The sequence below is a fragment of the Quercus lobata genome, chromosome 2, assembly GCF_001633185.2.
Source record: "Quercus lobata isolate SW786 chromosome 2, ValleyOak3.0 Primary Assembly, whole genome shotgun sequence".
Classification (NCBI taxonomy): Eukaryota; Viridiplantae; Streptophyta; class Magnoliopsida; order Fagales; family Fagaceae; genus Quercus; species Quercus lobata.
The window spans coordinates 91,080,222-91,105,712 of NC_044905.1; the positions used below are offsets into that span (position 1 = coordinate 91,080,222).

Consider the following 25,491-nt stretch of genomic DNA (forward strand, 5'->3'; position numbering starts at 1 on the left):
GGTGGACCCATTTCCATGGATCATGTTCTTCTGGCATTGCAGGAGACCAAGGACAAGAGGGATCTCAGAATCCGAGCTCTATTTGATTTCTTCGATGCTACCAACTTGGAATACTTGGATTATCCCTAGATCAAGACATATTGCTCGCTACTACTAATAAATTTGTTTTTTATTCTCTCCTCTTTTTCCTCTCCTCGCTGAATCACTCTCTATTTTCACCTGACTCTGTCTCTCTCTCTCTCTCCCATATGCACTGATCAACATCAATAGGTGGTGGTGGTACTAAGTTTTGGTCGCGATCTGGTGTTAGTGGATGTCTAAATTGGTAGTGGCAAATCTGGGTGTCTGAAGGTTGATTTTTGTGGGTTTGTATTTATATTTGTTTGCTTTGTCGGTGGGTGATGGGTTTAGTTTGATTTGTGAGATGGTTACTGGGTTTGTAATTATTTTTGGTTTGATTTTTGCGGGGGTGTGGTGGTTTCCCAAGTGGGTGCGGTGGTTGCTGGTGCACGGTGGGTGGACGTGCTTCGACATGTTCACAAATCGGAATTTGTGGGTTGATTCTTTGGTCGATTTTTGTGGCCGTTCTCGCATATCCAAATTTGTGGGTTGATTACTTGGTTTGGGTTAATTCTTTGGTTGATTTTTATGGGTTGATTTGTTTGGTTTGGATTGATTTTTGTGTAGTTGGGGTTGTGTTTGTTATGGGTTGGGGAATGTTTAAGGGAATTTCAATTAATCTAGGTTTAATTTTTTTTTTCTTTGGGACTGAATCTGGGTTTGTTGTTTGTTCCTCCAATTTTTTCTCATTAAAGTTCATGAGTAATGAAAAACCCTAACTTTTTTATTCTTGTTATATTTGTTTTTGCCTAAAAATGTGTTTTTCTAACGACAAACGGAGAAGTGGGTTACGGAAGGCTAATAGAAGTAACCTCAGGTGGACAAAGTGTAAAGTTTTAAACCACGAGTAGGCAAAGTGAAAACGGGCCAAACCCCAGGTGGGTTTGCTGTAATTATCCCATATATTTTCATAATCACTAAACTCATATATGAGAATTAGCTATTACAAAAAAATTTATTCCCAAAACATATATTGATTTCGATTTTCGTTTCCATACAATTTGAAAAACGTGAAAATTAAGGAAGCTAAATGTGTAGTTGACCTTAGTCAATCAATAAATAACATAAAAGGGGTAGGGGAAAGCTAACGTATTCACAGTATAATTGTCTATATATGTCCATATTTGTTTTTGTATATATCAATACTCCTGAAATCTATAATTTTCATGTTGCAACTGTATCTTGTTTGATATCTCCCAAGTCTTCAGCTTTAGGCCAGCTCACAGCAAATAAACCAATGATCATAAAAAAGAACCTAGCAAGATGAAGTCAAACACAATTTCTAAATTTTAACAAATAGAAAATCAAGAATATAGAGAAATCAAAGAGAGAGAGGTACCTTTAATAGTAGATATCAAAAACAAACATGTAGGGATAATTAAAAAAATTTCCATCACAAATACTATGCTTATTGGTTTTAAGACAGATTAAAAGAGAACATATATAAATATAAAAGTTATGTAGGGGAAGGGGAAAAGGTATATACAATACATAAGTGTTGAGGGAGGGAAAGGTTGGGGAAGCGGAAGAGACTTTGTATGTTTTGGTTATAAAGGCACAATTTGGTTCCTAAACCCAAAAGGTAAAAGAATCTAGGCCCAAAGAGCCTAATATAATTAATTTGTAGAGAATGGGTTAGAAAATTAGGCTCTAATGAGTAGGGTAACAATTATAATGGATTCAGATGACAATAAAGTAAAGATAAACTGATTTTATCTAAATAAAATCGTCCTCGGCACAATCCGAGGAGATCAATTTTTGTATATATCTCTTAAATTTGTTTACAAGCACAGTTTTTGTTGCTACAGTATTTTTCTCTTAATTCTCTAATCCCTTCACCTTAGGGTCTTTTTTCTATTTTATACTACCTTCATCCTTTTATCTATACCCTCCTGTAGATTAGATTGCTGGTGTTGATCATTTTTCCATCAGCACATTCCTAAAGTCTTTGGGGAGTAGTTATAAGGCTGAAAATTATTGTTCAGGTATCACTTCCTCATTAATGCAGCTAAAGAGTTAGCTACAAAGCATTCAATGCGGTGATAGCAGTTTTCTCTTAGATATTATATGGCTTCCCTCTATCCTGTGCTTTTAGGATGCTTATCCTTATTAATAGAACTTCCTAAAACGTTGCCTTGAATGGCAGACCACACCTTCGTACCTCGGCTTTGCTTAACCGAGGATGCATTCATCCTTGGACCACCTTCTTGGACTCTTATGACCAAACTTCACCTCTTCATTCACTAACACGAACTCTCATGACAGTGTTTTACCCGTTCTCGAACTACTTATTGTCCTCGGATTGGGCCCCTAGCCCAATATATACATAGATACATATTACTGGGCCTATCACCCCTACAATAGCCCTTCGAAATTCTCCTTTTTGGCTCCTCAGGAAGAAAGGAGGATTTCAATGTCACTACAATTGCCCCGCTTTTATCATGCATCATCCTTGTCTGCGCAGGTACCTTTTTAACTGTTCAACGCACGCTCCTAATGCTTCGGCATCCGAGACGCGCCTTCATTAAATTTTTGCAACTCCATGTTCCCCACGTTCTACAGTGCGATGTGGATCCTACGGCTGGGGTTTTTATTGGAACTCGGGCAGGAATTTTCCTGCTTGTTCACCTTTCTAATACAAATAGTGCTTGTACACTTCCTTCACTTCACTTTTGCTCTCATTCACTGAATCTTTGCACTCATAAATATCAAGAGCTAGCCCGAGGAGAGTTCCTTTCTTTGCATAATCTTTTTAACCATTTCTATTTATTTTTCCTTCTACTTTTCTTAACATAGAGTCCTCTTCTCCTCGGCCCTTTTAATTTCCTTTCACCTTCTTCTCTCCTTCACCTATCTTTGACAAAATAGGTAGATTTGCTTACTTGGCAGACTTCTTAGAGAGTATTGAGAGTTTTAAAGCTCAATACAAAATCACGCCAGGAGTCTCCATTAGGTACTATAAGGAAGGGGATTGGTACACCGATAGGTAGAAAGGAGAAGTGGTAATCTCAATAATTGCCTTCATAGAGGGAGGGATAAAAATTCTCATGGGTACAGTCACTAGGGATCACCTAAGGGCTCATAGGTTAGCTCCCACCCAATGCGCCTCAAACATGTTTAGGATTTTAGGTAACGTAGACACCCTTAACGAGAGAATGGGCTTAAACCTTACCCACTACAATGTCAATTGGGTCTATAATCTTCACCACTTAAAAAGGCAGGGATATTACCTAAAAACTAGTTACCTCGATGTTAGGCTTATCTCATATCTCCCTGACTCCAACAAAGGCATGAACAAAGACTTCCTAATCATTTCAAGGAAGTGGCACGATGGCCTTCCTTGTTCGATGAGAGAACGGACACCAGGTAGGGTTTTAGGTCTAGGTTGATTATTTTAAAGTTACTCCCTTCTCCATTTGACACACTCTGTACTTGTTTTTCTCTGTTTATGTTGATAATTGATTTTTCCTTTGATTTGCGCCATTTCCTTTTCTGATGGTGTTTTTTGTTTGTTTTCTTAATGGGTTTGCAAATAAGCACGCCACTATTCCAAACTTCAACCTTGTCAACTAGCCGAGCCTAGAAAAGATTCTTAAAGTTGAGGTGTTCATCCATAGTGACGGTTAACTAAGAGCGGCTTACCTCATCCTTGGCTACAAACCTCTTTCATCTAGTTTTCAGGCGCCGAAGTGTCAGATAAAGGTGAGGGATCCGTGCTTGCACTAGATAAGCATTGGTTCCCCTGGTTTCCTCACCACCAACCTTATTCCAGAAGGTGTACTTGAAGTAACCCTACCACCTCAGTATACAACCGGAGAAGCCATCCCTTCCCATCTTGCTATCAAAGAAGAAGAAGAAAAAGAAGAAGAAGAGGTGGTTGAAGCATCTGATTCAGAAGACGATTTCGAAGTCTTCAATCAACCTCAATCTCCAGAGGTTTTCACTGGTGACTTTGGTCATCTGCCTTCAACAGAAGTAAGCCAGACATAAGGAGACCTTTCTGTTCCAGAAGCTATAGGGATATAGTGCAAGGCAAGGTCAAGTCTCCAAAAGCTGTTGGAGTCCCAAGCCGGGGGAAATGCACTAGGGAAGGCAACTCAGACCAAGCTTCCCACCCCTCCACCCACCCAATCCTTCCGATCTAGTCTCACTAACCATAAGAGAAAAAGGGAGCAGAAGGGCAAAGAGGTGGTGGAAGTAGGAAAAAGCCACTAAGCATTGCCTAGCCACGAACTAGCTCCCAACCAGCTCCTCGATATAATCCTTGGATGGATATTTCACTTTCAAATGAAGGGTGGAAGAAACAGCCTCAAGGTATGAAGTTAAGGTCTTGTTACAATGGCAGTATAGAGAAAATAAGCATCCACCACAATGAAGTTCACCTCCACCACCTTTAAACCTGCCTGCACGGGTAGTCTAATCTGGCCTTTTGAAACAACAACTTTTCCGTCAAAGCCTAACAAAGATGAATCATACGCTGTCAAATCCACAGGTTTCAGGTTTAGTCCCTTGTATAAATCAAGGTACATAATCTCTTCCTCGCTGCCCTAATCCACCAACACCCTTTTCACATCATACCCCCTATCTTGAGGGTGACCACAAGGCATCATCATGTGGCTGTATGGTGCCAACCTTGTCCTCATCTGAGAAATTCAACGCTGGTCAGATTTCCATCCTAACCCTCTTTGGCTTAAAGTTGGGGTCCTTGGTAGGTGGTCGGGTTACAGACATCACCTTGGAGGGATGGGAATTAGTCCTCCCTAGTGCACAAAGATGACATTAATTGTGTCCAAAGGTGGCCTTGAAGAAGCATCTCTTCGAGGTCCCTAACTTGACTGACCCCCTTGCCCACTAGGCTGATATAAAAATTGCTTTAACCTCCCTCTCTAACCAACTGTTCCAAATGATTCCATAAGGTTCTGCAATCTTCCGTAGTGTGTCCTCGCTCTTAATGGTACTAGCAATGAAGGATTTGATTACTCTTTATAGGGTCTCATTCCATCTTATTTGGCCATTTAAAGTCTAACTCATTCTTGATTTTTTCTAAAACTTGGTACACTGGCTCTCAAAATACTGTGTTGATCACCTGAGTAGCAGTAGGCCCAAATTACCCAACAAAATCTCTTCGGGGCCTATTATTGTTGTACTTGTCCAACCTGAAATCTCTCATATCCTGAGAGATAACCTTAACCTTCCCTTTCCCTTGTTGTTAGTCCTCCTCGACCTGCTTATACTCGTCAATATAGTCCATGAGCCAACGTACACTCCTTATAGGCTTCTTGGTCAATGATTTTCTCAAATCATGCTCGGCAGGTAGGCTGACCTTGAAAGTCCTTATGGCCACATTATCAAAGCCCCCATCGATTTCATTGAACATCTCCCATTATCTTTCTAAGTACATTTTTAGGGTCTCCCCATCTCGCATGGCCATAGACAATAAGGAATCTAAAGGCCAAGGAATCCTACTACAAGTCACAAACTGGGACCCGAATGCCCTAGTGAGCTCCTTAAAGGAGCTAATAGAGCCCTATGGATATTGTCGAGCATATTGTTGAGAAAGAGCTATGGTGTGAATCTTGTGGATATCTCTTTTATTATTCTTTCTACTAAGTATTTTCCCAGTTTGCTTTGATTTTCCATATCCAATTCTTTCTTAGCCCTCACCTTGTAGCCTGTCATTACAACCTTGATTAAAGACCTTTTGATTTCTGATTCTGGTGTTTGATTACATTAGTAGAGAGGATTTCTAAAAATTGGACTTATGGGGTTAAGTTTTGAGAGAATTCTTCTGATTTGAGTTGTTCTACTTTTATTTGAATTTGTTGGTGGTTTAGAGTTAAATTGACTATTACACACACACTCAAGGACTTAGTTTTAGGTTAAAGTAAATGCTTAACTCTTGCTTGACAAATTGCTAAATTTTTTATTGATTTTCTTGCTAGCTTTGATGTTAAAAGAGTAAGTTACTAGTGATGAAATCTAAATTCAGATCATGGCTTGGTGAGTGATGATATTTCTCTATGGGGTCTAGTTGATATTGTCCATAGTTGTCTTTTGTTTTATTTTCTTTTTGTTTGAGGACAAACAAAGTTCTAAGTGTGGGGGTGTTTAATGACTTACATAATTTGGTATAATTTATCGCTTCTCAACTTTAAATTTTAGTATAATTTTATTTATTTTTATTGATTTTAGACTTCATTATTGTTAGTTAAATTTTATTGCAAATTTGAAGAAAATGAAGATTTATTTAAATAACAGAGACATGAAGCAGCTAGAAAAAATATTGGGTCTTGGATGAATAGAACTAAAGGACGATTTTTTTTGGGCCTTAGAAGTTGGCATGAAAAGCTGAAAACGTTTTGGGCTGAAAAGCTGAACATATTTTGGGCTGAAAAGCTGAAAACATTTTGGGCTGAAAAGCTGAACACGATGGGGCTGAATAGGGCAACATGCTTTTGCTGAAGAAAAAAAAGAGAGGCGCTGAATTAAAGGAGGAAAAATGTTGAAACAAAAGAAAAAGAAAAGGGAGGCGCTGAAGGGCTGAAACAGAAAAGAGAGAGGGCTGAAATTGAAAGGCAGAGGTGTTGAAACTGAAAGACAGAGGCTGAACTGGGAGGACTGAGACAAGATATATTTTCAGCATTTATTTTCCTTCGAATCTCCTCAAAAAAATAATGGGGAATTCGTTTATGTTGAATCTAATTTTTAGCATGAACTAAATTTTCTTTATTCTAGGAAAACGATGTAATGTAATTTCGAATTATGCTTGCTTTTCTATGGTAATTTGAATTAATTCTCTTTATGTTTGTCTGATTTATTTTGAGCTTATTGCTTCTAATTAACTCGTCATTAATTAGATGATTTTGATCTTGTGATTTGCTGTCGAAAGAGGAAATTATAAGATAGATCTTGAATATTTCAGCATAGGTAAATATAGAGATCTAAAGACTTGTATGAACCTATGTAGTGTTAAAATCGTTGGTCTTAATGCTTTCTTGCTTTATTAAATTGCAAACTCTTATGTAAAATGATAAACAAGAATGTTTCCAATTAAGTTGTCGAAAGAGGCTTTTGGAAGAGTTTGGAGATTGCTAACAAATAGAGATAATTAAATTCAATTAGCTAGATGAGTAAAGCATAGTGAGGGATTAGGTGAATCGATTTCCTAGAAGTTTCTTTCTCATTAAGTTGATTTTCAAGCAACATCTTTCTTTTCCTCTACGTATCTTTTATTTAAATTGATTTTATTTTGAATTCCAATTACAAAAACCTTAGTGACTTCTCTAGATAAAATCAAGATTAGCATAATTTTGGTATTTGTCAAAAGTAAGTTACCAATCCCTGAGGACGATACCCTTCTCATCACTTTACTATAAAACTACGATACTGTGCACTTGCAGTTTTGCACCGATCAATATAGATTACAAGGTGATAGTTAATTAGTTTCGATGTAGGAAAATGAAAGTGATGAATATCCAAATAAGTATTTTTTATACACGTACCTTTTTATGGATTAGACTTACAAATTAATAAGACCTATGCAAGTGTTCTACAAATGAAATATCATTGAAACTCATATAGTGGTGTTCATTACAAAAAGAAAACATACAACATCCACAAACCTAAATGCTTTATTGTCTTTCTAAAAAAAAAAAAAAAAGCTTTATTGTAGTTGATGAGGAAAAAAAAGGGAGAGGTGTTTGTTTGTGTTGTTATTTGCAACACCACACAATAAAAGAATTGCCATTGTTTATACAAATGAGCCCTTTCCCCCTTTTTTTTCTTTAGAAACACACACACAAAGGAAAGAGGATGATGTTATTATAATACAAATGCATATTACAAAGTTCACTAAAAAGCCATTGTAACTTTTTAAAGGAGGGTGAAACAAAAGCCCTTTCCCCTCTATAAAAACACGTACCCACCCCTTCATAAAATATCTCAATCCTCCTAAGAGCATCAATATTAGCTGTTGCAAAACTATGTCATTCTAACACATCAAAAAGCCTACTTTATTATGTTAGCACATCATTTTACAATACACCCTACATCACATGTTTTATTCTTCAATTCAATACAATAAAATAATATATACAACACATTAAAATAATATTTAACTAAAAACTTAGTATAATACAAAACACAACCTAGGCAGTGGTCACCGACCACTACCACAACCACCACCATAACCACCACACATCCTCCACAACCCAAACCACAACTCAAAACAAACCCAAATGCAAAAACCCACATAACAGCATCCAAACCCACCTCCAAATGAACCCAAAAAATCCAAACCCACTGCCACAATTGGAACCACCAAGACCACCAATATCAACTACCACACCCCAATCAAAATCAACCCATAATCACCAAAATAACCCACAACAACCCAAAAAAACCACCACCACAAACAACTACCAACCCACCACATTCACTTCTTAAAACCCATCCCCAAAAAAAAAAAAAAAAAAAACAACAACAACAACAACAACAAACCCATAACTCACTGAGTGAGAGAGAGAGAGAGAGATTTGGCAGCGTGGGTATGGCTTGGCGAGATGGAGGCATGGCAAGGTGACCAGCAAGGCGAGGTGACCAGCGTGGCGAGATGGCCAACGTGACAGGTGCAGGCGTGGCACGGTGGTAGCGTGGTGAGGTTGAAAGTGTGAGTGAGAGAGGAGGAGTGAAAGAGGAAGAGAATGAGAGGTTGAGTGAAGGAGACGCATGGGACAGAGAGATGAAAAGTGTGTGAGAGGAGAGAAAAAATGAATAAATTTTTTTTAGGATTTGTGTTCGTACCGTACTGTTCATTCATGCCAAATTTTTTAGCATTTAGAACATTTGATGTGAGAGAGTTTTCGGTGTTTGGTGTGTAATATTTGGTATTTGGCACACCTGATACTAGTGCTTTAAGACGTTACATCCAAATTCTATTTTAACACATAAAAACTTACTTTTTCTACTTTAATATAGTATTTGATAATACACCCTACATCAGTTGTTCTATTTTCATGTTCCATTAATTTTTGAACAATATTTCTTTCCAAACTAGTTTGGAGAGAAACTTTTCAAACTCCTCATATATTTTTATGTTGAGTATGAATTTTGAAAATCTAATTGTTGGATTGCATGTTCTTATTATATCCTTCATGCTTGCAAAATTTCAAGAAAATCGAAAATTAATTGCTATGTCATAAAAAAAATGTTAAAATTTCAAGTTTTTGTTATCTGAAATTGTGTATAAAAAATAAGTTTGTTGATTGAATAGTAAATAATATCCGATTTAAACGAAATTTGATATACATGTTAAGAAAATAAGGAACATGAAATTGAACAGTTAGATTTTCAAAATTCACACTAAAAAAATATATATATATATAAGAGAAGTCTGAAAAGTTTTTCTCCAAACTAGTTTGGATCGAAACTTTGTTCTTAATTTTTTTATTCATTTTTCTATTTTCGCGTGCTATCATGTGATAGTTCTTCCAATTTCCTTTCCTTTTTCTCTTTCTTCTTCCTTTGCTGCTCCAGCCTGGACTTACTTGCATTTACCTATACCCTGCAAGGGAACCAAGAAGAACAATAAAAGTTAACCATAACAATATATCAACTTCCCTAAAATATATCCAGCTATCATTGAATGAAGAATATCAACCTCTAAACAATTTTTTTTGTTTTTAGATCCCTTCATCTGATTAGTGATTACATCTGTCTCTCATAAACCAGTCAAACACCATCCACCCCTAACCCATCACCACCACAACCATTAAAGCCCATTAACAAGGGAACCACATCCATCCTAAAACCAGAACAATCTCACCATTCACAATCACAACTCTCAAAACCCATTCCAAAAACAAACAAATTCAATGATTCAAAACCCATCCCATAGCAAAAACAAACCCAAGATCTCCACTGGTGAACCAACCCTGATCTCCACCAACAACCACACCAATCTCCACTAGCAAACCGGCAAACTAGAGAGAGAGAGGGGACTTAGTGAGAGAGAGAGAAGAAAGAGGCAAAGTGGGTTTAGCTTGGTGAGATGGAGGCATGGCAAGGTGGTCAATGAGGCAAGGTGGCTGGCAAGGTGGGTGGAGGCGTGGTGAGGTTGAGAGTGTGAGTGTGAGTGAGAGAGGAAGAGAATGAGAGGCACAGGGCAAAGAGAGATGAAAATGTGGGAGAGGAGAGAGAAGGAATAAAAAATTAATTTTTTTAGCATTTCTGTCTATACCATTCCAAATTTGGAATAGTACTATTCATCAAAGCCAAATTTTTTAGCATTTAGAACATATGATGTGAGAGGTTTTTTGATATTTAGTGTGCCAAATACCAAACACCTGATGCTAGTGCTTTAATGGTTGTAAGATTTGCCAAATGTTGTAACACTTACCCAAAGTCACACTATTTCACCAAAAGTGCATCTTTTCATGAAGAGACAACTCTTCATTATGGATTAGATCAGGTCCATTATGGGCATTCTCGTTTGGGTTCAACCTGACTCAATATTTCTAATTTTATCTATATTTAGTGTCAATTTGGGAACAGTTTATTTAGTTGAAATTGAAAACTTTTTACTGAAAGTGTAGAAAAAAAAATTGAAAAATAAGCTGAATAGTACAATGAGACCCATGAATAAATATCAAAAAGTGTAGTGAGACTCATAAATAATAACACAAATAAGCTAAAATTGCAAATAAGTTGAAAATTCAGCCCATCCCAAAAGAACACTTAAGCTTCTCCCCCCTTTTTCAAATTAGTTTGGAAATAAAAAAGCTAAAATGTTTAAGCTTCTTTCCTATTTTTCTTTTCGTCCATATTTCGATACTAATTAAACACAATTTTAAAGAATTAAAGTTCTTCCCAACTTTGAGAGAAATACTTGAGAGAGAATATAATGGATTAAAGCAAATTCCATTTTCTCATGAAAAATGTTAAAAGTGATACAAATTTTACTACATAAAGTTTATAAGTTGATATGACAATAAATGTGATTGATGGAATTCAATCACTTTATAAATAAATATTTTAATTGTTTATTTGTGATTGGTAACGCTTGAATTTATAAACTCAATATAGCAAAACTTGTAGTTTCCTTAACACTAATCTTTTCCCGTTCACATTCTTTTGATTGCTTCTTATAATCAAATGGTTTGTTTCTACCTTTTTTTTTTTTTCATTACATCATATATTCAAATTTCTCTACCAAATGGCTAAATAAAGACAATTTCGAAATATAGTATACAATCCAGACTAAAACATCATTACTTGCTCCCCTTTGTTAGATCACATTATTTGTTAAAGAGTCAACCACACCAACCAATACACTTTCACTTTTTACTTTAAACTAGGAAACAACTAACATCATATCAATGTCAAACACTCACACCAACCATCCGCTCCTAATCCATCAAACCAAAAAAAAAAAAAAACCATCCTCTCCTAAAATTAAAAAGTAATTCTAAAAATAAATAAAGTAAAACAAGAACAAAAAAGAAGAGATAATATTTCAACATCCATTCTTCAAAATCTGAAATTTTTTTTATTCTTTAATTTTTTGTTGAGTTTGCATCAGTAACTTTCCATCAATTTTTTTTGTTTTGTTTTGAGTTTATTCTTTAATTGTACTATGATATCTTAATAATAATATAATAATTAATCAAATATGAGGATCCAACTATTATTTAATTATTTCCTTAAAAAAATTATGATATTATTATTATAATCCATTACCCATCCTTTAATCCTTACAAAATCTCAAAAAATAAAATAAAACGCAAAAAATAGAAACCTTAAAAATTGACCCTCACTAAAATCAAACATCACTCATGTCTCCTTCTCTCTTAGCATAAAATTGAATAAAAAACCACCCAAAAAAAGAAAAAAGAAAAAAACAGAAGCAAATAGCAAGTCAGCACTGAAAGTCCTAGGTGCGGCTGTAGACTCACTGTGGTACCAAATTACCAAAATAATATAAACCCATGATCCCATCCTAGCTAAGTGCATGTCTTCCCTTCATCTTCACCAATCAAACCCTCCACAAAATGTTTTTACCACCACATCCACAGTAAAAACACACAAATAAGACCCTCTCCAACTCACAAGGGTAAAAAGTAAAAAGGTAAAAATCTGTGGAAAAAGAGAGGAAAAAGGAGTGTAAGATGATCTAGTACAGCACGAGCAGCGAGACCAGCATCACTTCTCTCCCAGAGTCCTCGTCCTCGTCCTCGTCCTTCTTCAATTGCCACCCAGTCAGTCAATTTCTCTCACATATACGCAGAGAGAGAGAGAGAGAGAGAGAGAGAGAGAAAGACAAAGAGAAAGAGAGCACACACTGTGTGTGTGTGAGATTTCTATTGGCTTACCAAGCTTTTTTTATCTGGTAACTATTGTAATCATATGTTTTTTTCTTGATTCTTTGATCATGTATTGTATTGGGTTTTTTAGGATTGAGGATAATTGGTTTGCTTTTTTGATGTGTAAGTTGATTTGTTTTGGTGGGTTTGGAATATAAAGGCGTGAGCTTTTTGTTGTTCGTTTCTGATTTTGAAAGCCCTAAGGATTCCTGGTACAGTGTTGGCAATTCTTTAATTTTTTTTTTTATGGGTTTTTTGTTTTGTTGGAGCTATTAACCTAGTTCATGCATAGAACTTGCTCCTGCAATCTTATTTTCGTGAATGTTGTATTTTGATTGGTTACTTGGAAGGAATAGCTGTAAAGATTGTGACTTTGGGTTCCTATGCTTAAACATTTGTAAGTGTTGGTTTACTTTGGGTTTGAGTTTCTTTGATTGGGATTGATGTTGGGTATTGGAAATTTTATATCTTTTTGTAACTGGGTGTTTGTTGATACTGGGAAGCTGGGGTTTGTGAGCTGGGTTGATAGGTGGGCAAGTTATAATAATGGATCAATGGATGCTGTGTCAAATTGAAAAGTTGGGTTCTTGATGTATAATCTTTCATGCTCAGAAAGTGCTAAAATCATTTTCTTGTGTGTGTGCGTGCACATATTTTGTTGTGTAAATATGTATATATTTTTATGGTTTTGATTGCTTCTTTGTGAGAACTGAGAAGCAACTGGGAAAGATTATGAGTTGGATATATTTTTCTAAGTTCATCCAGTAGTGCTGACCCGTTAGGTTTCTTCAGGTTTTGTGTTTTTTAGACTAAGATTAATGGTGGGGTTTAGAGGTCTGACCTTGGTGTGATGGCAAGTGCCTTCCACCCAAAGCGGCATGTTGTTGGTTCAAATTCAGGAATTAACCTGTCAGAAAAAAAGGGGGTGGGGGGTGGGGGTTGGGGTAACGCTGCTTATCAATCATCTTTCCCACACCTTGCCAAAGTAGGGAGCTTTGTGTACTAGGTACAACTGGGGTTTGGAAAGTTTCAATCTTGATTCATGAAGTTTGGCGATATTGAGAAGAGGCATTATGAACCCAGTGAAAAAGGACTTTAACTTCTGTGAACCTAAAAGCAATGAAATCTATTTTGCGTGAATCTCCCCCTTCCCTCCTCCCTGCCCTCCAAAAAAGGAAAGAAAAGAAAAATAACACTTGAACTTTGTTGTATACTCTTCTTCTCTTTCAGGTGCCAAGAAATCTGAGAAGGATGGGAAATAATGGTGCTGATGCAATTCCTAGGGTTGATGAGGCTGGAGGTGCTGAAGCCACCATTGAGATAAAATTAAAAACATTGGATTCTCAAACATATACTCTGAGAGTGGATAAACAGGTAATTTCTGTAGTGCTTTCTTGTTACATTTTTATTGAGTCATGGCCTTAAGTACTTTTGTGTTCAATTTACTTTAAAGTTGTGAATGCTAGTGGGTTAAAAGTTCCTTTATTAGTTACCTGTAATTCAGCTACATTAAGATTCTTTGGGGGCTGTGTTGAGTGTTAGCAGTGCTAAAGTGCACTTTTAGCATATCTACATGGTTGTGTTTTAGTGCTTGAGATGGCTTTTTAAAATTAATGTCTTAAGTATAACAAAATACGTTCTTTAGCTGTAGAGGGGACAGTGGAATTTCCAGTCTTGTATGACTGCTCTTTGGCTAGAGAAGGGACAGTGGAATCAATGTTGGTGCTACAAAATGGGAGTGGAAGGAGGGCCTGGGATGTGAGATTCCCCTGGGATTTTAATGATCAGGATGTAGAGCTGGTAGCCTCTTTTCTCTATTTTCTTGATTCCAATATCCCAATTAAGGAAGGACCTGAAAAAATGTGTTGCCGGTTGAAAAGGGATGGAGAACTCAGTATTTTTTCTTTCTGTACTGGACTAAAGGCGCATGTGCCTGGGTCTTCCCTTGGAATAGTTTTCTGTGTGTTAAGGCCACACTGAGGGTCTTTTTCTTTGTTTGTACTGCAGCATGGAAAAATTCTCGTGTGATAATCTTATTAAGTGAGGTTATATGTTAGTTGGGTGGTGTTATTTGTGTTGGTGGAGCTAGGAGACAATGGATCGTCTTCTGTTGCACTGTACTGCTGTGTTTAATTTATGGGGCTTTACCTTTAGATCTATTGGGATTCAATGGGTGCCACTTGAAAAGACCCTTGATCTATTTTTTGGTTGGAAAAATTGGTTTGGCAAGCATTCATTAGATATTTGGAACCTAGTTCTGCTATGCCTGATGTGGACCATTTGGAGGGAACAAAATTGCTATACGTTTGATGATGCAAAAAGTACAAGGCCTCAATTGTTAGATATGTTTATTAGTTCTCTATTTGATTGGTCTCATGCTTGGGGTTTCACTAATTGCACCTGCATTCTGGACTTCGAACAGTCATTGCCTTTCTATACAAAATATTGTTCATTTGTATTTCTTTAGACTTCTTTGTATTCTGTACTTGAAGTAGTCTCTTTGCAGTAATAAATATTCTTAGCTATCAAAAAAAAAAAAAAAAAATTCATGAGAAAACTTGGAAAAGTAACAGATTGACTCTGTGATTCACCACATTATTCCATATTTTGAATATCTTGCAGGTGCCTGTCCCTGCTCTAAAAGAACAGATTGCCTCTGTCACTGGTGTGTTATCAGAGCAACAACGTCTAATATGCCGAGGAAAGGTTCTAAAGGATGATCAACTCCTCTCTGCATACCGTATCCAAATCTTTTTGACTTGTGGAAGTGATTTTAGCTTTAAGCTCTAGTGGCATATTCTTTGAAGCTTAAGATGCTCTTTCAATTACTCCCTTTTTTTTTTTGTGTTTGTATACCTGATTTTCGAGTAATGGTTTTTATAAATAATTGAAGAAGCAATATGCTTGATATGAATGATTTCTTGTTCGTCATATATATGGTTCAATGAACTTTACATGTTCTGTTTATCCACACAGTCCATGTTGGTCCAGTCTCCTGATAAGCTAGGTAAACATCTATTTTAGAAAATAGGTTCCACCAGACCCCAGAACACAAAAGAGGCAGCAATTACCAAGATCCTGTGTGTGTTGGGGGTATGTTTTTAATGTAGTTAAGATGTCATTGTATTATGGCACAAAATGGGGAGTAATATCATGCAGAAGTCCGAAGAGATTGATAAGGTTACTTGAAATCCCATGTTATAGTTGTCCTGCTGTTCAGGTTAATAAGTTTTAGGAAAGATTTAATTGAATTTTTAACATTTGTATTGCATTGCAGTATACAGTGCCAAGCAGAAGTGGGTCCTCACTAAGATCTCAAGTCTAGTGAATTTCTATACTCAGCAGTTCGCGCAGTTCCGCATTTTGCTTGAATGGTGATCCATGCTGTAGATCCTGTGGTCCATGATAGGTTACTCTTCAAATCCCAATTAATTTTGTGGATTGAAAAAATTACTCCTGTCTTCCCTTACTTTCTCCAAGGCTATGTGAAATTGATGAAATGAAACTAATATATTTGTTTTCCAAATAGAGATAGTAAGGGGTTTGCGGTGGCAGTGTCCCTTTTGGTGTTTCCAATGGAGAAGTCTAGGGTTCAAGTCCCCCCTCCCCCATTGTAACTATTGAATTATCAAAAAAGAAAAAGAAAAAAAAAAGGCATAACATGCGTTTTGTCCCTACATGGTTGGTTATTCCTTTTTTGGTAAGTAAGAACATTTCATCCATAAAAAGTATAAATAATACAAAGGGAGTATATTAGCTACTATACACGTTAGATCCCCTACTAAGTTATAGATATGATGAATCTATTAAATCACACAAATTAGTTTTCCTGTCCTCATCCAAAGATATCCAAAAGCAAATATATGCTACAAGCTGAGATTTCAATCTCACTATAGATAACTATTGCCCCTCAAAATCCTCCCTTTCTTACCCCCCCCCCCCCCCAATTTGCCACATCAAAACCAAAGGAACCTTATTCCACTCCCTATTCCTAAAGGAATTGGTTATTCGTTGCCATGTGGTTAGTTACTCCTAAACCTCTGTTAATGTGTACCAGTAGCAGAGGATTTAATTGCAAATAGATTGTGAGCGATAAATGTTAGCCTTATCATTTTCCAGAACAAGTTAGTGGAAATGCTCATAGAAAAGTAGTGATAATTATGATTTTATTAACTAAGCATATAGTTTATTATGTTAAAGTCCTGTAACCAATCTTGCAAGAATGATTTAATGTTGCCTTTCCTCTAGCTGAATCCATTTTGTTACATGATTTTTTAATTGTCCATTCTTTTCTTTTCCCCAAAAAATTATAGAGACTTTTGTTAGAGAAGCTTCAATTTTTGCTGGGTGTAAGTTGAAGCTACTACTCAGCATTACAATACAAAATTCAAAATATCAAGAAAGTCTAAAAATGAGGAAATGTAAATACTGCAAAACGCAGCTGTCAAATTGTACAAAGGTTTTTACTGTATTCGCCATCTTTACATTTTCTGCATTTGAGTGAATTTCTTAACTTGACACTAATTAGATGTTGAAGATGGTCATACCTTGCATATGGTTGTGCGGCAACCTGTTCCACCATCATCTGAGGGTTTATCACATCATCCAGGTATTCTATGCTTTGGTATAACATAATACCTGATCTATATGTTATGATATTTTAATGTGCTGTATAAGGTAAAGCTTCTTTGTTTTGTAAGTTGAAGTACCTTTAAATGTGATGTATGTCTGTTAGTGGCTCCTCTTGATGATTGACTCACATCAAGTATTCTACTAAATTATTCCGCCCACCACAACCCCCCCCCCCCCCCCCTCTCAAAACCCCAAACAAAGCATGTTAAAATCTTGGGTTTTAGTTGTATTAAGTTGTGATGGATGTGTATTCTTTCCTCCTTAATCAAGAAATGCACAATCTACTATCCTTTGCAATTGCAATCCCTTAAAAATTGGCAAGAAACTCATGTCCCAACTCAGAAATGAACAGGCAGCTAGGTTTTTATTTATATTTTATTATTATTATTTTTTTAAATTAGTAAAAATGAATTTCATTAAAAAGGAAAACAGGATGAGGCCCCAATACACATGGAGTATACTAAGGGACACTCAAACAGAAAAGAAATAGAAAAAATAATGTCAGCCAAGATACAGACTATCCAAAACTGAAAAGATCAGAATGAGATGCAAAGAATTGAGTCACTTGCCAATGGCCTTTGGGCCGAATGGTACTTCTGCGTCCCATAAGTATGGGATGGTGGGTGAGGGTGGGGATTCTTATCCTTTGAGTATGTCAATATTTACCTTAAAAAAAATCTCTTGGTCATTTGTTGGAGAACCAGCAATTTGGTTGATAAATGGCTGGTGATTTACTAAAGTGTGAAATAAAAAGATTTGTATTGACTCGAGATCAATGCCAACTTTTTCTAGGATATTATGACATTCTCAAATGTATATTTTATCTAACTTGTCTCCTGTCCTCTTCTTTTCTATTCATTTTTTCTGCATTGATAATATTGATGTACATATAATTTGCTTCTTAGCTTTTGGATTGCTTAGAATTACAACACTGTACTTCTGAATATTATTGTTTGCAGCAACTGATCCTGCTTCAAGTACAAGCCGTGGTCACAGCACTCAGGTGGCTCCTGGTGTTGTTATTGAAACTTTCAGTTTGCCTGTTCAGGGGGATGGGGTTCCTCCAGAAATCAATCGGGTGAGTCTACAACTAAAGGAGGATTGAGGCACTTTTATGGTATTATTGGTGCAACTGTGTCTCATGGTAACTGTTTCTCCTCTCTTATCTTTATTTCTGAGCAGATTGTCTCTGCTGTTCTGGGTTCTATTGGAATTTCAAACATTGTAAGTGGCAGTGAAGGGACTGATGTCAGGGTAAATCTTACTGACTATTTCTGGATACTAATGACTTAGCTTGTTTGATGGACTGCAGTATGACATATAAATTTCCATGAGTTGTATATAGAATGGAATTCTCTCTCTCCCTCTCTCTCTCTCGGAGAATGTACATTGTTAAGTCAAAAAAAAAAAAATGTAAAAACTATTAGAGATGGCTTGACTAAGGAGATGTATGAAACTTTATTCGAGGTCTAAGAATTTAATTTTTATTTTTGGCCAACAACTATACTTGAATAACACGTGCGCGCACACACACACAGAGATGACTGTGATATCAACCCATCTTTTACTTTATATGTATATTTACCTTACATACACTTACTCTTGGGGTGGTGGGTGGATACTGAAGGAACATGGCCCACAGAATCCTATGCAGCTTCATCCTGAACAAGCTGGTGTCAGGGGTCCATCTGATAGATTTCATAGTACTTATGGACTTCCATCATCAGTTTCTTTGGGATCTCCACAGCCTCCTGTAAGTTGGAAATCATTCTTCTTTTCATTGATATGCATCTTCCCCTGTATTTGCTTTATTCTTCCTCTATATCAAATGAACCCCATGGACAATCCATTATGGTTGAATAAAAATATTGTGCAATGTTCTTGGTTTTTGTAGGTAATTCCTGATTCTTTGACTACACTATCACAAAATCTAAGTTTTATGAGGCGTGAATTTGATGCCATTGGTCAGTTTATTTTTTAAATATATTTTTCAGTATTACAAAATTTTAAATTTATTTAAATTTCTGTTCCTCCTACAAAGCTGGGTTGTGAGACAGTGGTTTACACATTGTAGTGGCAGGCAGAGGTGGGGAAAGCAATGCTCAGGCAGCTGCTGCAACTAGGGCTTCAGAGAGAGGTTCTCATTCCATACCACGTACAGGAACTGTACAAGAAGGGTTTCCAACACCCGGATCCTTGGCTGAAGTCATGCAATCTACCAGAGAAATGCTCGTCCACCATGTGGGAGAATGCCTGCACGTGCGTTCTCAAGTCACTTTACTATCTTTATATATTGTTGAAAATAAATATCAGTGTCCTGTAATTCAAGTCTACTGGTGGCTATACTCATATTTGAACAATCCAATTGCTCGAGGATAGATGAATCTGTTTTACAATCCACCCCCCCCCCCTTTTTTCCCTTCTCTATTCTTTGGCCAAGAATCTGTATGTTTGAAGGATTTATGAGATTCTCACGGTTTGAATTTTTTATGCTAAATGTCAAAATTTTTATATATTTATATTGGCAGCTACTTGCTGGACAATTGGAGAATCAAGTAGATGTGACTGATCACTCAGTGCGGTCAAGCACTCAGACCAGTGCATTGAGAACTGGGGGTCTACTTCATAATCTAGGTGCATTTCTACTTGAACTTGGCCGTACAACCATGACATTGCGGCTGGGCCAAACACCGGTAGGGTTATCCACGTTTCCTGTTTATGGCATCTTCTCAATAATGAGATCACATGTGCTTTATGCGTTGCTATTACCAATTTCTTACGCAGTCGGAAGCAGTTGTTAACGCTGGACCCGCAGTTTTCATATCCCCAACTGGTCCAAATCCTATTATGGTTCAGGCAATGTTCTCACCTTATTAAAATTTTTGTTCAAAAAAGATTTTTTTCCCCTAAAAAAAAAAAAGCTCTATTTCTGCTGGTTAAGAATTTTATTTTATTTTAAATGTTTCAATTTCTGCTGATTCAACCTTGTGTGTTCAGCCTCTTCCTTTTCAAACAGGATCAAACTTTGGTGCTATCCCCATGGGATCTGTGCAGCCTGGCTCTGGCTTGGTTAATGGAATTGGTACTGGCTTTCTTCCGAGGCGTATTGATATACAAATCCGAAGAGGTACTATGTACAATTTATGTATGGGTTATTTAAATTCTATGTGCTACTTTTTTTGATAAGTATAAATTCTATGTGCTACTTAAAGTGAATAATATCCCTAATTGACTGGTGTTCCTTTTATAATAAGGTTCTTCAACAACCACACCACATGTCAATCGAGAGGAACGTAGTGATACTCAGCAGCCCACTGGGCACAGAGACTCAGTAGCTAGTGGTGAAATTCCTATTAATCCACCGACTTCAAGGGTCTCAGAGGGTCCATCTTTTGCTGGAGAGTCAGGAGTACGGGTAGTACCAATAAGGACCATGGTTGCAGCAGTACCTAGTCCCTTTAGCCGCCTACCTTCAGATTCATCCGGTAATTCAATAGGTTTATACTATCCAGTTCTTGGAAGGTTTCAACATGTGGCTTCTGGAAATGTGAGTGGTGAACAAGGATTTCAAGCATCTGGGGAGCGTCATCCTGCTGGTCTCCAGAATGAGCAGCAGACGGATTCTGCAGTACAACAACATAACATAGATGGTCCAGCAATAGATGGTAATCTGAACATTTGGTAATCCAGTTAATCTTTGTTAGAAATTTAAGTTTATAGTCATGAACTTCTCTTGGTGGCAAATCTTGCAGGATCATTTCCAACTCCCAATTTAAGACAGCAGGAGCCATCTAATGCACGCAGTGTAAATATCAACATTCTGTCAGCTGGTGGGACTCAAAACAACCCGGATTCTGATAGACAGCTACCGAGCAGTGTTGTGCAGTTTTTGAGGACCCTCTTTCCTGGTGGTGAAATTCATGTAGAAGAAGCCAGTTCACAGGAAACAGCAAGAGGTCCTGTCCCAGAGCATGCAGGGACATCTAATGGTGTTATGAATGCAATGGAACCAGAACCAAGAGTGAGTGATGAAGGAATATTTTTGTCTAATATGCTTCGTCAGATCATACCCTTAATATCTCAACAAGCAGGTGTAGAGCCAGATGGTAGACATGCGGAAGAAACTAACACGTTTGAGAATAGACTGCCTCGGGATTCTTCTTCTCAGGTGAGTGTGCTTCACCAAACTTGTCATGGCATATAGGTCTCATGTTTCAACAAACTTGTGATGTTAACCCGTGAATGCCCTCCTATATTCTGACCGACTAAAGTATAAATTCATAAGTCAGGTTGTTGGTCAAAATCATGATATTCTACAAAACAGAGATATTAATACTTAAAGTAAAAACTGTATAAAGAGAACCTACATGATGAAGTATTTGCAGGCTGAGAACTCAGATGTTGGGACGTCTCGTCGACCAAGTGATGGTGAATTTAACCCTCCAAATTCTAAACGCCAAAAGGTACTGCTGCTGAGTATTCTTTCCTTTATTTTCCCTTTTTCCGTCACATATTCCTTTATTTATCTTTTCCAGTGGGTTTAAATTCCATTACATCACATTTTTTAATTAGATTAAATACTGTTGTCAAAAATTATTTGATGTGAACCCATTAACCATATTGTCTACACTTATCAAAAAAAAAAAAAAAAATTAACCATATTGTCTACAATACAAAATTTCTTTGCAGAGCTGGATGGTTTTGTCAGGTATACTATATAACACATTAAGTAATATGAGACATAACTTAGTGGAACACAGCTTGTTAAAATTATTTGGGTAAATTAAATCACTATCCCTTGAGGTTTATTGAAATGACACTCCCCCAAGCGATTGTATAAATGACATCCACCCCCCTCGCTCCCTCCAAAACTCCAAATTGCAGTTTATAAATGCAATAGTTTAAGTCCATGCTGATCTAACGTCTCTCTTGGTAGGAAGAGCACAAAGCAAAAAATTATGGGTTTGTTCCATACCCCCAAATAAAAAAGGGGAATTCGTCTAGGGTCTCTTCAATGACAAATAAATAGGAATTTCTAGTTGTACCTCGTGAAAAAAGGGACTTCTTTTGTCCTTTCAAATTGTGATTCTATTAATAGAGTATTCCATGTTAGAAACAGATTCTTATCCAAACTATGGATGAAATGAAACTCCCCCCCTCCAAATCCCTTTTTGAGGTATGTATCGTTCCAATTTTATCGGATGTCCCCGAAGGGACTTTTTGAGGTATGTATATTATATAGGATTTGTTTATAAAAATGAAATATTCAGTTAGTGAAAACTTAACTGTTGCTTTTATACAATCCTCAAGGGTAGGGGGGAATATCATCCATGATTTTATTTTTTATTTCTTGTTGGGGGTGGGAGCCATTTCAGAAAATTTCAAGGAAGTTTGGTGTAATTAATCTTGTTTTGTTTTAACAAAAAGCATTAACTTTGAGAAAATTTTGGAATTTCTGAGAAAAGTAGTTTAGTTTAATTGAGGAAACAAAAGGAATAAAGGAAAGACGTAGGAATCACTATCTAGAGTTTGCTTGGAATCAACCCAAATTCTATTAAATCATGATCAACTACCAACAATTGTGAACTGTAGATCTTTTAAACAAAGTTCCCAAATTACATCAAACATGGAAAGAAAACAAACTTAGTATGAGATTACTTTATTTATGAAATAAAATTCAAATACCAATCAAATCTCTCTAGCAGCATCGATTGCAAATCCAACAAAATCAATGTACATTATAGGTCAAATTTGGCGTTCGCACTAGCTCTCCAAGGGTGGGAGAAACTTGACCTTGTTAAATGTAGCTCATGTGGTATTAGATGGGTCGTGAACCTTGGACCGAGTGGGCCTTTGTTTTTGTTTTTGTATTTGTATTTTGTGGTTTTCACATTGGCTGGATTAGACTGGTTGGTTGGTTTTTCATAAATGGAACAATTTGTTATGTGGGAAGATTATTACTTTTGCTTCCGGTAGTAAGTTCTGTATAACAAGTTATACATGGGTTTCAATTATCTCAACTAATAAAGTCTATTGTCGTTGAATAAGAGATTTGAGATTCACAACCCTCGTTTATACCAAAACCCAATTTGTGTATAATGTATTGGCTTGATAATAAAAAGCAATTATCATAGAGCGGACGCTATAATTTAAAATTTTATCGTATCTATCAAAAAAAGTATACAAGTTATATTATATTGATGTGCTTAATTTTTTTCAACTTTTTAATAATACTAAGCCTTTTGGTGATGCAGATGGAGTGATTTGTCATGCGACTTGATGCTACTTGTGGTTACAAAGTTATGATCAATGACATGAGAGATGCATATTGGTTTGTCAATATAGTGTTTTTTTTTTTTTTTTCCTTCTCAAGTGGGAAGTTGTGAAATTAATATTTATCGAGTTATAGGCGATACTCTTTGACAAAACTTGCTTCTTTCCTTAAACTTAGATAACATTTTAGTGTTGTAAGGCAGTAAATTGGATTTTACTTCATATAGTGTTATCTGTTGCTGATGTGCTATTTTTTCTTTTCACATGAATGGTGAATCTCGTCTTGAATTTAATTTCATTAGTGAGGTCTTTTGTTATGTGAAAGGAGGAAGTACCGCATGCACTAGACCTTAAATACTAGATAATTGCTTGAGAGAAGCATAGTGTATAATGGACTCATCAATTTCAAAGGGTGCTTGCTTATCAAAGTTTTTCATTGTTTGAGGCACCTTCACCAGGGATGAATCAAGCTCAATCTTTCCCATATCTAAGTATAAAAATCAAGCAATTAATTCCCTAATTGACTGGTAAAAGAAAAATGGTACATTTACTATTACTAATTTTCACAAAAAAAAGGGTTAATTCATGAAATGTGTCCAAAACCACTATAATTTACATAGAGGTTAATATGAAATCTCAGTTTTACATTATAGTAAACTCACCTGTGGTATGATTCGTTTTCACCTTACCTACCCGTGATTTAAACATTTACACTTTGCCCACCTGAGGTTAGTTTCGTTAGCCTTCCATAACCCACGTCTCCGTTTGTCATTAAAAAAACACATTTTCAGACAAAAACAAATATAGCAAGAATCAAAAAGCTAGGGTTCAAATTTTTTTTTTAAAGAACTTGGATTATGGGGTTTTGTGTCTCTATGCAAACTATTGGTCCTCTGCTAAAATTTCTTTGAAAAATAATCAAGATAGAAGGAAGGCAAGAATGACGGGCAGCGGCCAACAAGGACAAAGATAGCAACACATGTTTCAAGAGTTGAGTTCAAGGGTTTGGTTGTGTTTAATGATATATTTCTTTAATGAATAAAGCAAACCCACTATTACAATGACGTTTGGATCCTAGATCTGAGCACATGTTCGTGGACTCAGCTTGATATATGTGGCCAACACCCCAATGGCCGATACAATATTTCCATGTGCAAAATGTTTGGAAACCATTGGAATCAAGAAAAGAGACTATTCCCAAGAGAGGACGAAAATAACTTGGTACAAAATTATCTTGTAGATACATTGCATTCAAAGAGAAGAAGAACTGCGAGTTCAAAGGCGTGGGAGGTTGAATCAGAACAAGAAGAACATTCTCTTTCACTTTCCCAGCATTCATCTCCCTCACAATTTGATCAAGAACATACCCCATTTAAGAAATCTGCTGATTCCATCTTAGGCTTAGATATTTTACATTCTATGCGAACTCAAATATTTTACGATCTCTCTATGCAAACTCACTACTCTTTCACGATCTCTCTCCCTCTCTCTGCTCAAGTATTTTACATTTCTTCACGAAAATAAGATCAAAGCGACTACTCAGGCCTTTCCTGATGGGTCGATCTCTCTGCTCCAAACGAAACTATTGACGATCAAGCATGGTTCTGCAATCCAGGTTAGACCCATTTGCTCCATGTTCATTTCCAAAGAAAGCCAAATGGAAAACGAAAATTATGAATCTGAAATGGGTTGTGGGAAGAATGGATGAGTGAGATAGAGAGAGAAATCAGAGATTGATAGAGAGATGCGAGTGAGATAGAGAAATGATGAACCAAATGTATTGGCATGTGCATTTGATCTTGTTTTGATACACATCTTGTTTCTCTACAAAAACCCCTTCTTTGATCTTGTTTGTTTGAGTTTTTTCTGTTATTTTTTGTTTTTAGAGGAAAAAGACATAAAAGTGAAGATAAAATACATTTTTACCCCTAATTTTAACAGAGGTGGGTAACGGATTGAAATTTAGGTGGGGAAAGTGTAAATGTTTGAATCATGGGTAGGCAAAATGAAAATGGACCATATCACAGGTGGATTTACTGTAATTATCCCTTAAAACAATAAGGAAAATATGAAAAATATTGGTTTCATTTACAAAAATATTTTAGAT

At 36.4% G+C, this 25,491-nt stretch overlaps 1 protein-coding gene and 1 long non-coding RNA gene across 5 annotated transcripts; both read left to right on the forward strand.

The window, feature by feature from the left end:
- The first annotated feature begins 12,077 nt into the window (after positions 1-12,077).
- Positions 12,078-23,677, forward strand: LOC115977159 (ubiquitin-like domain-containing protein CIP73). Of its 4 annotated transcripts, none has more exons than XM_031098850.1 (16): positions 12,079-12,505; positions 13,710-13,853; positions 15,102-15,219; positions 17,008-17,088; positions 18,071-18,189; positions 18,294-18,365; positions 18,739-18,864; positions 19,006-19,075; positions 19,192-19,370; positions 19,640-19,804; positions 19,896-19,967; positions 20,109-20,238; positions 20,366-20,776; positions 20,864-21,279; positions 21,497-21,574; positions 23,366-23,677. In XM_031098850.1, exons 2-16 carry the CDS (start codon positions 13,731-13,733, stop codon positions 23,372-23,374), a joined length of 2,169 nt encoding a protein of 722 aa, XP_030954710.1. In that variant the 5' UTR covers positions 12,079-12,505; positions 13,710-13,730; the 3' UTR covers positions 23,375-23,677. The 4 variants fall into 4 exon arrangements, with proteins under 4 accessions (XP_030954712.1, XP_030954710.1, XP_030954711.1 ...); XM_031098851.1 differs by having other exon boundaries at positions 12,080-12,505; positions 18,294-18,335; positions 19,186-19,370; XM_031098849.1 differs by having other exon boundaries at positions 12,081-12,505; positions 19,186-19,370.
- Positions 21,584-23,276, forward strand: LOC115977160. The gene is made up of 2 exons (XR_004088497.1): positions 21,584-22,287; positions 22,337-23,276. It is a non-coding gene; the product is annotated as an uncharacterized LOC115977160 (long non-coding RNA).
- Positions 23,678-25,491: the final 1,814 nt, after the last annotated feature.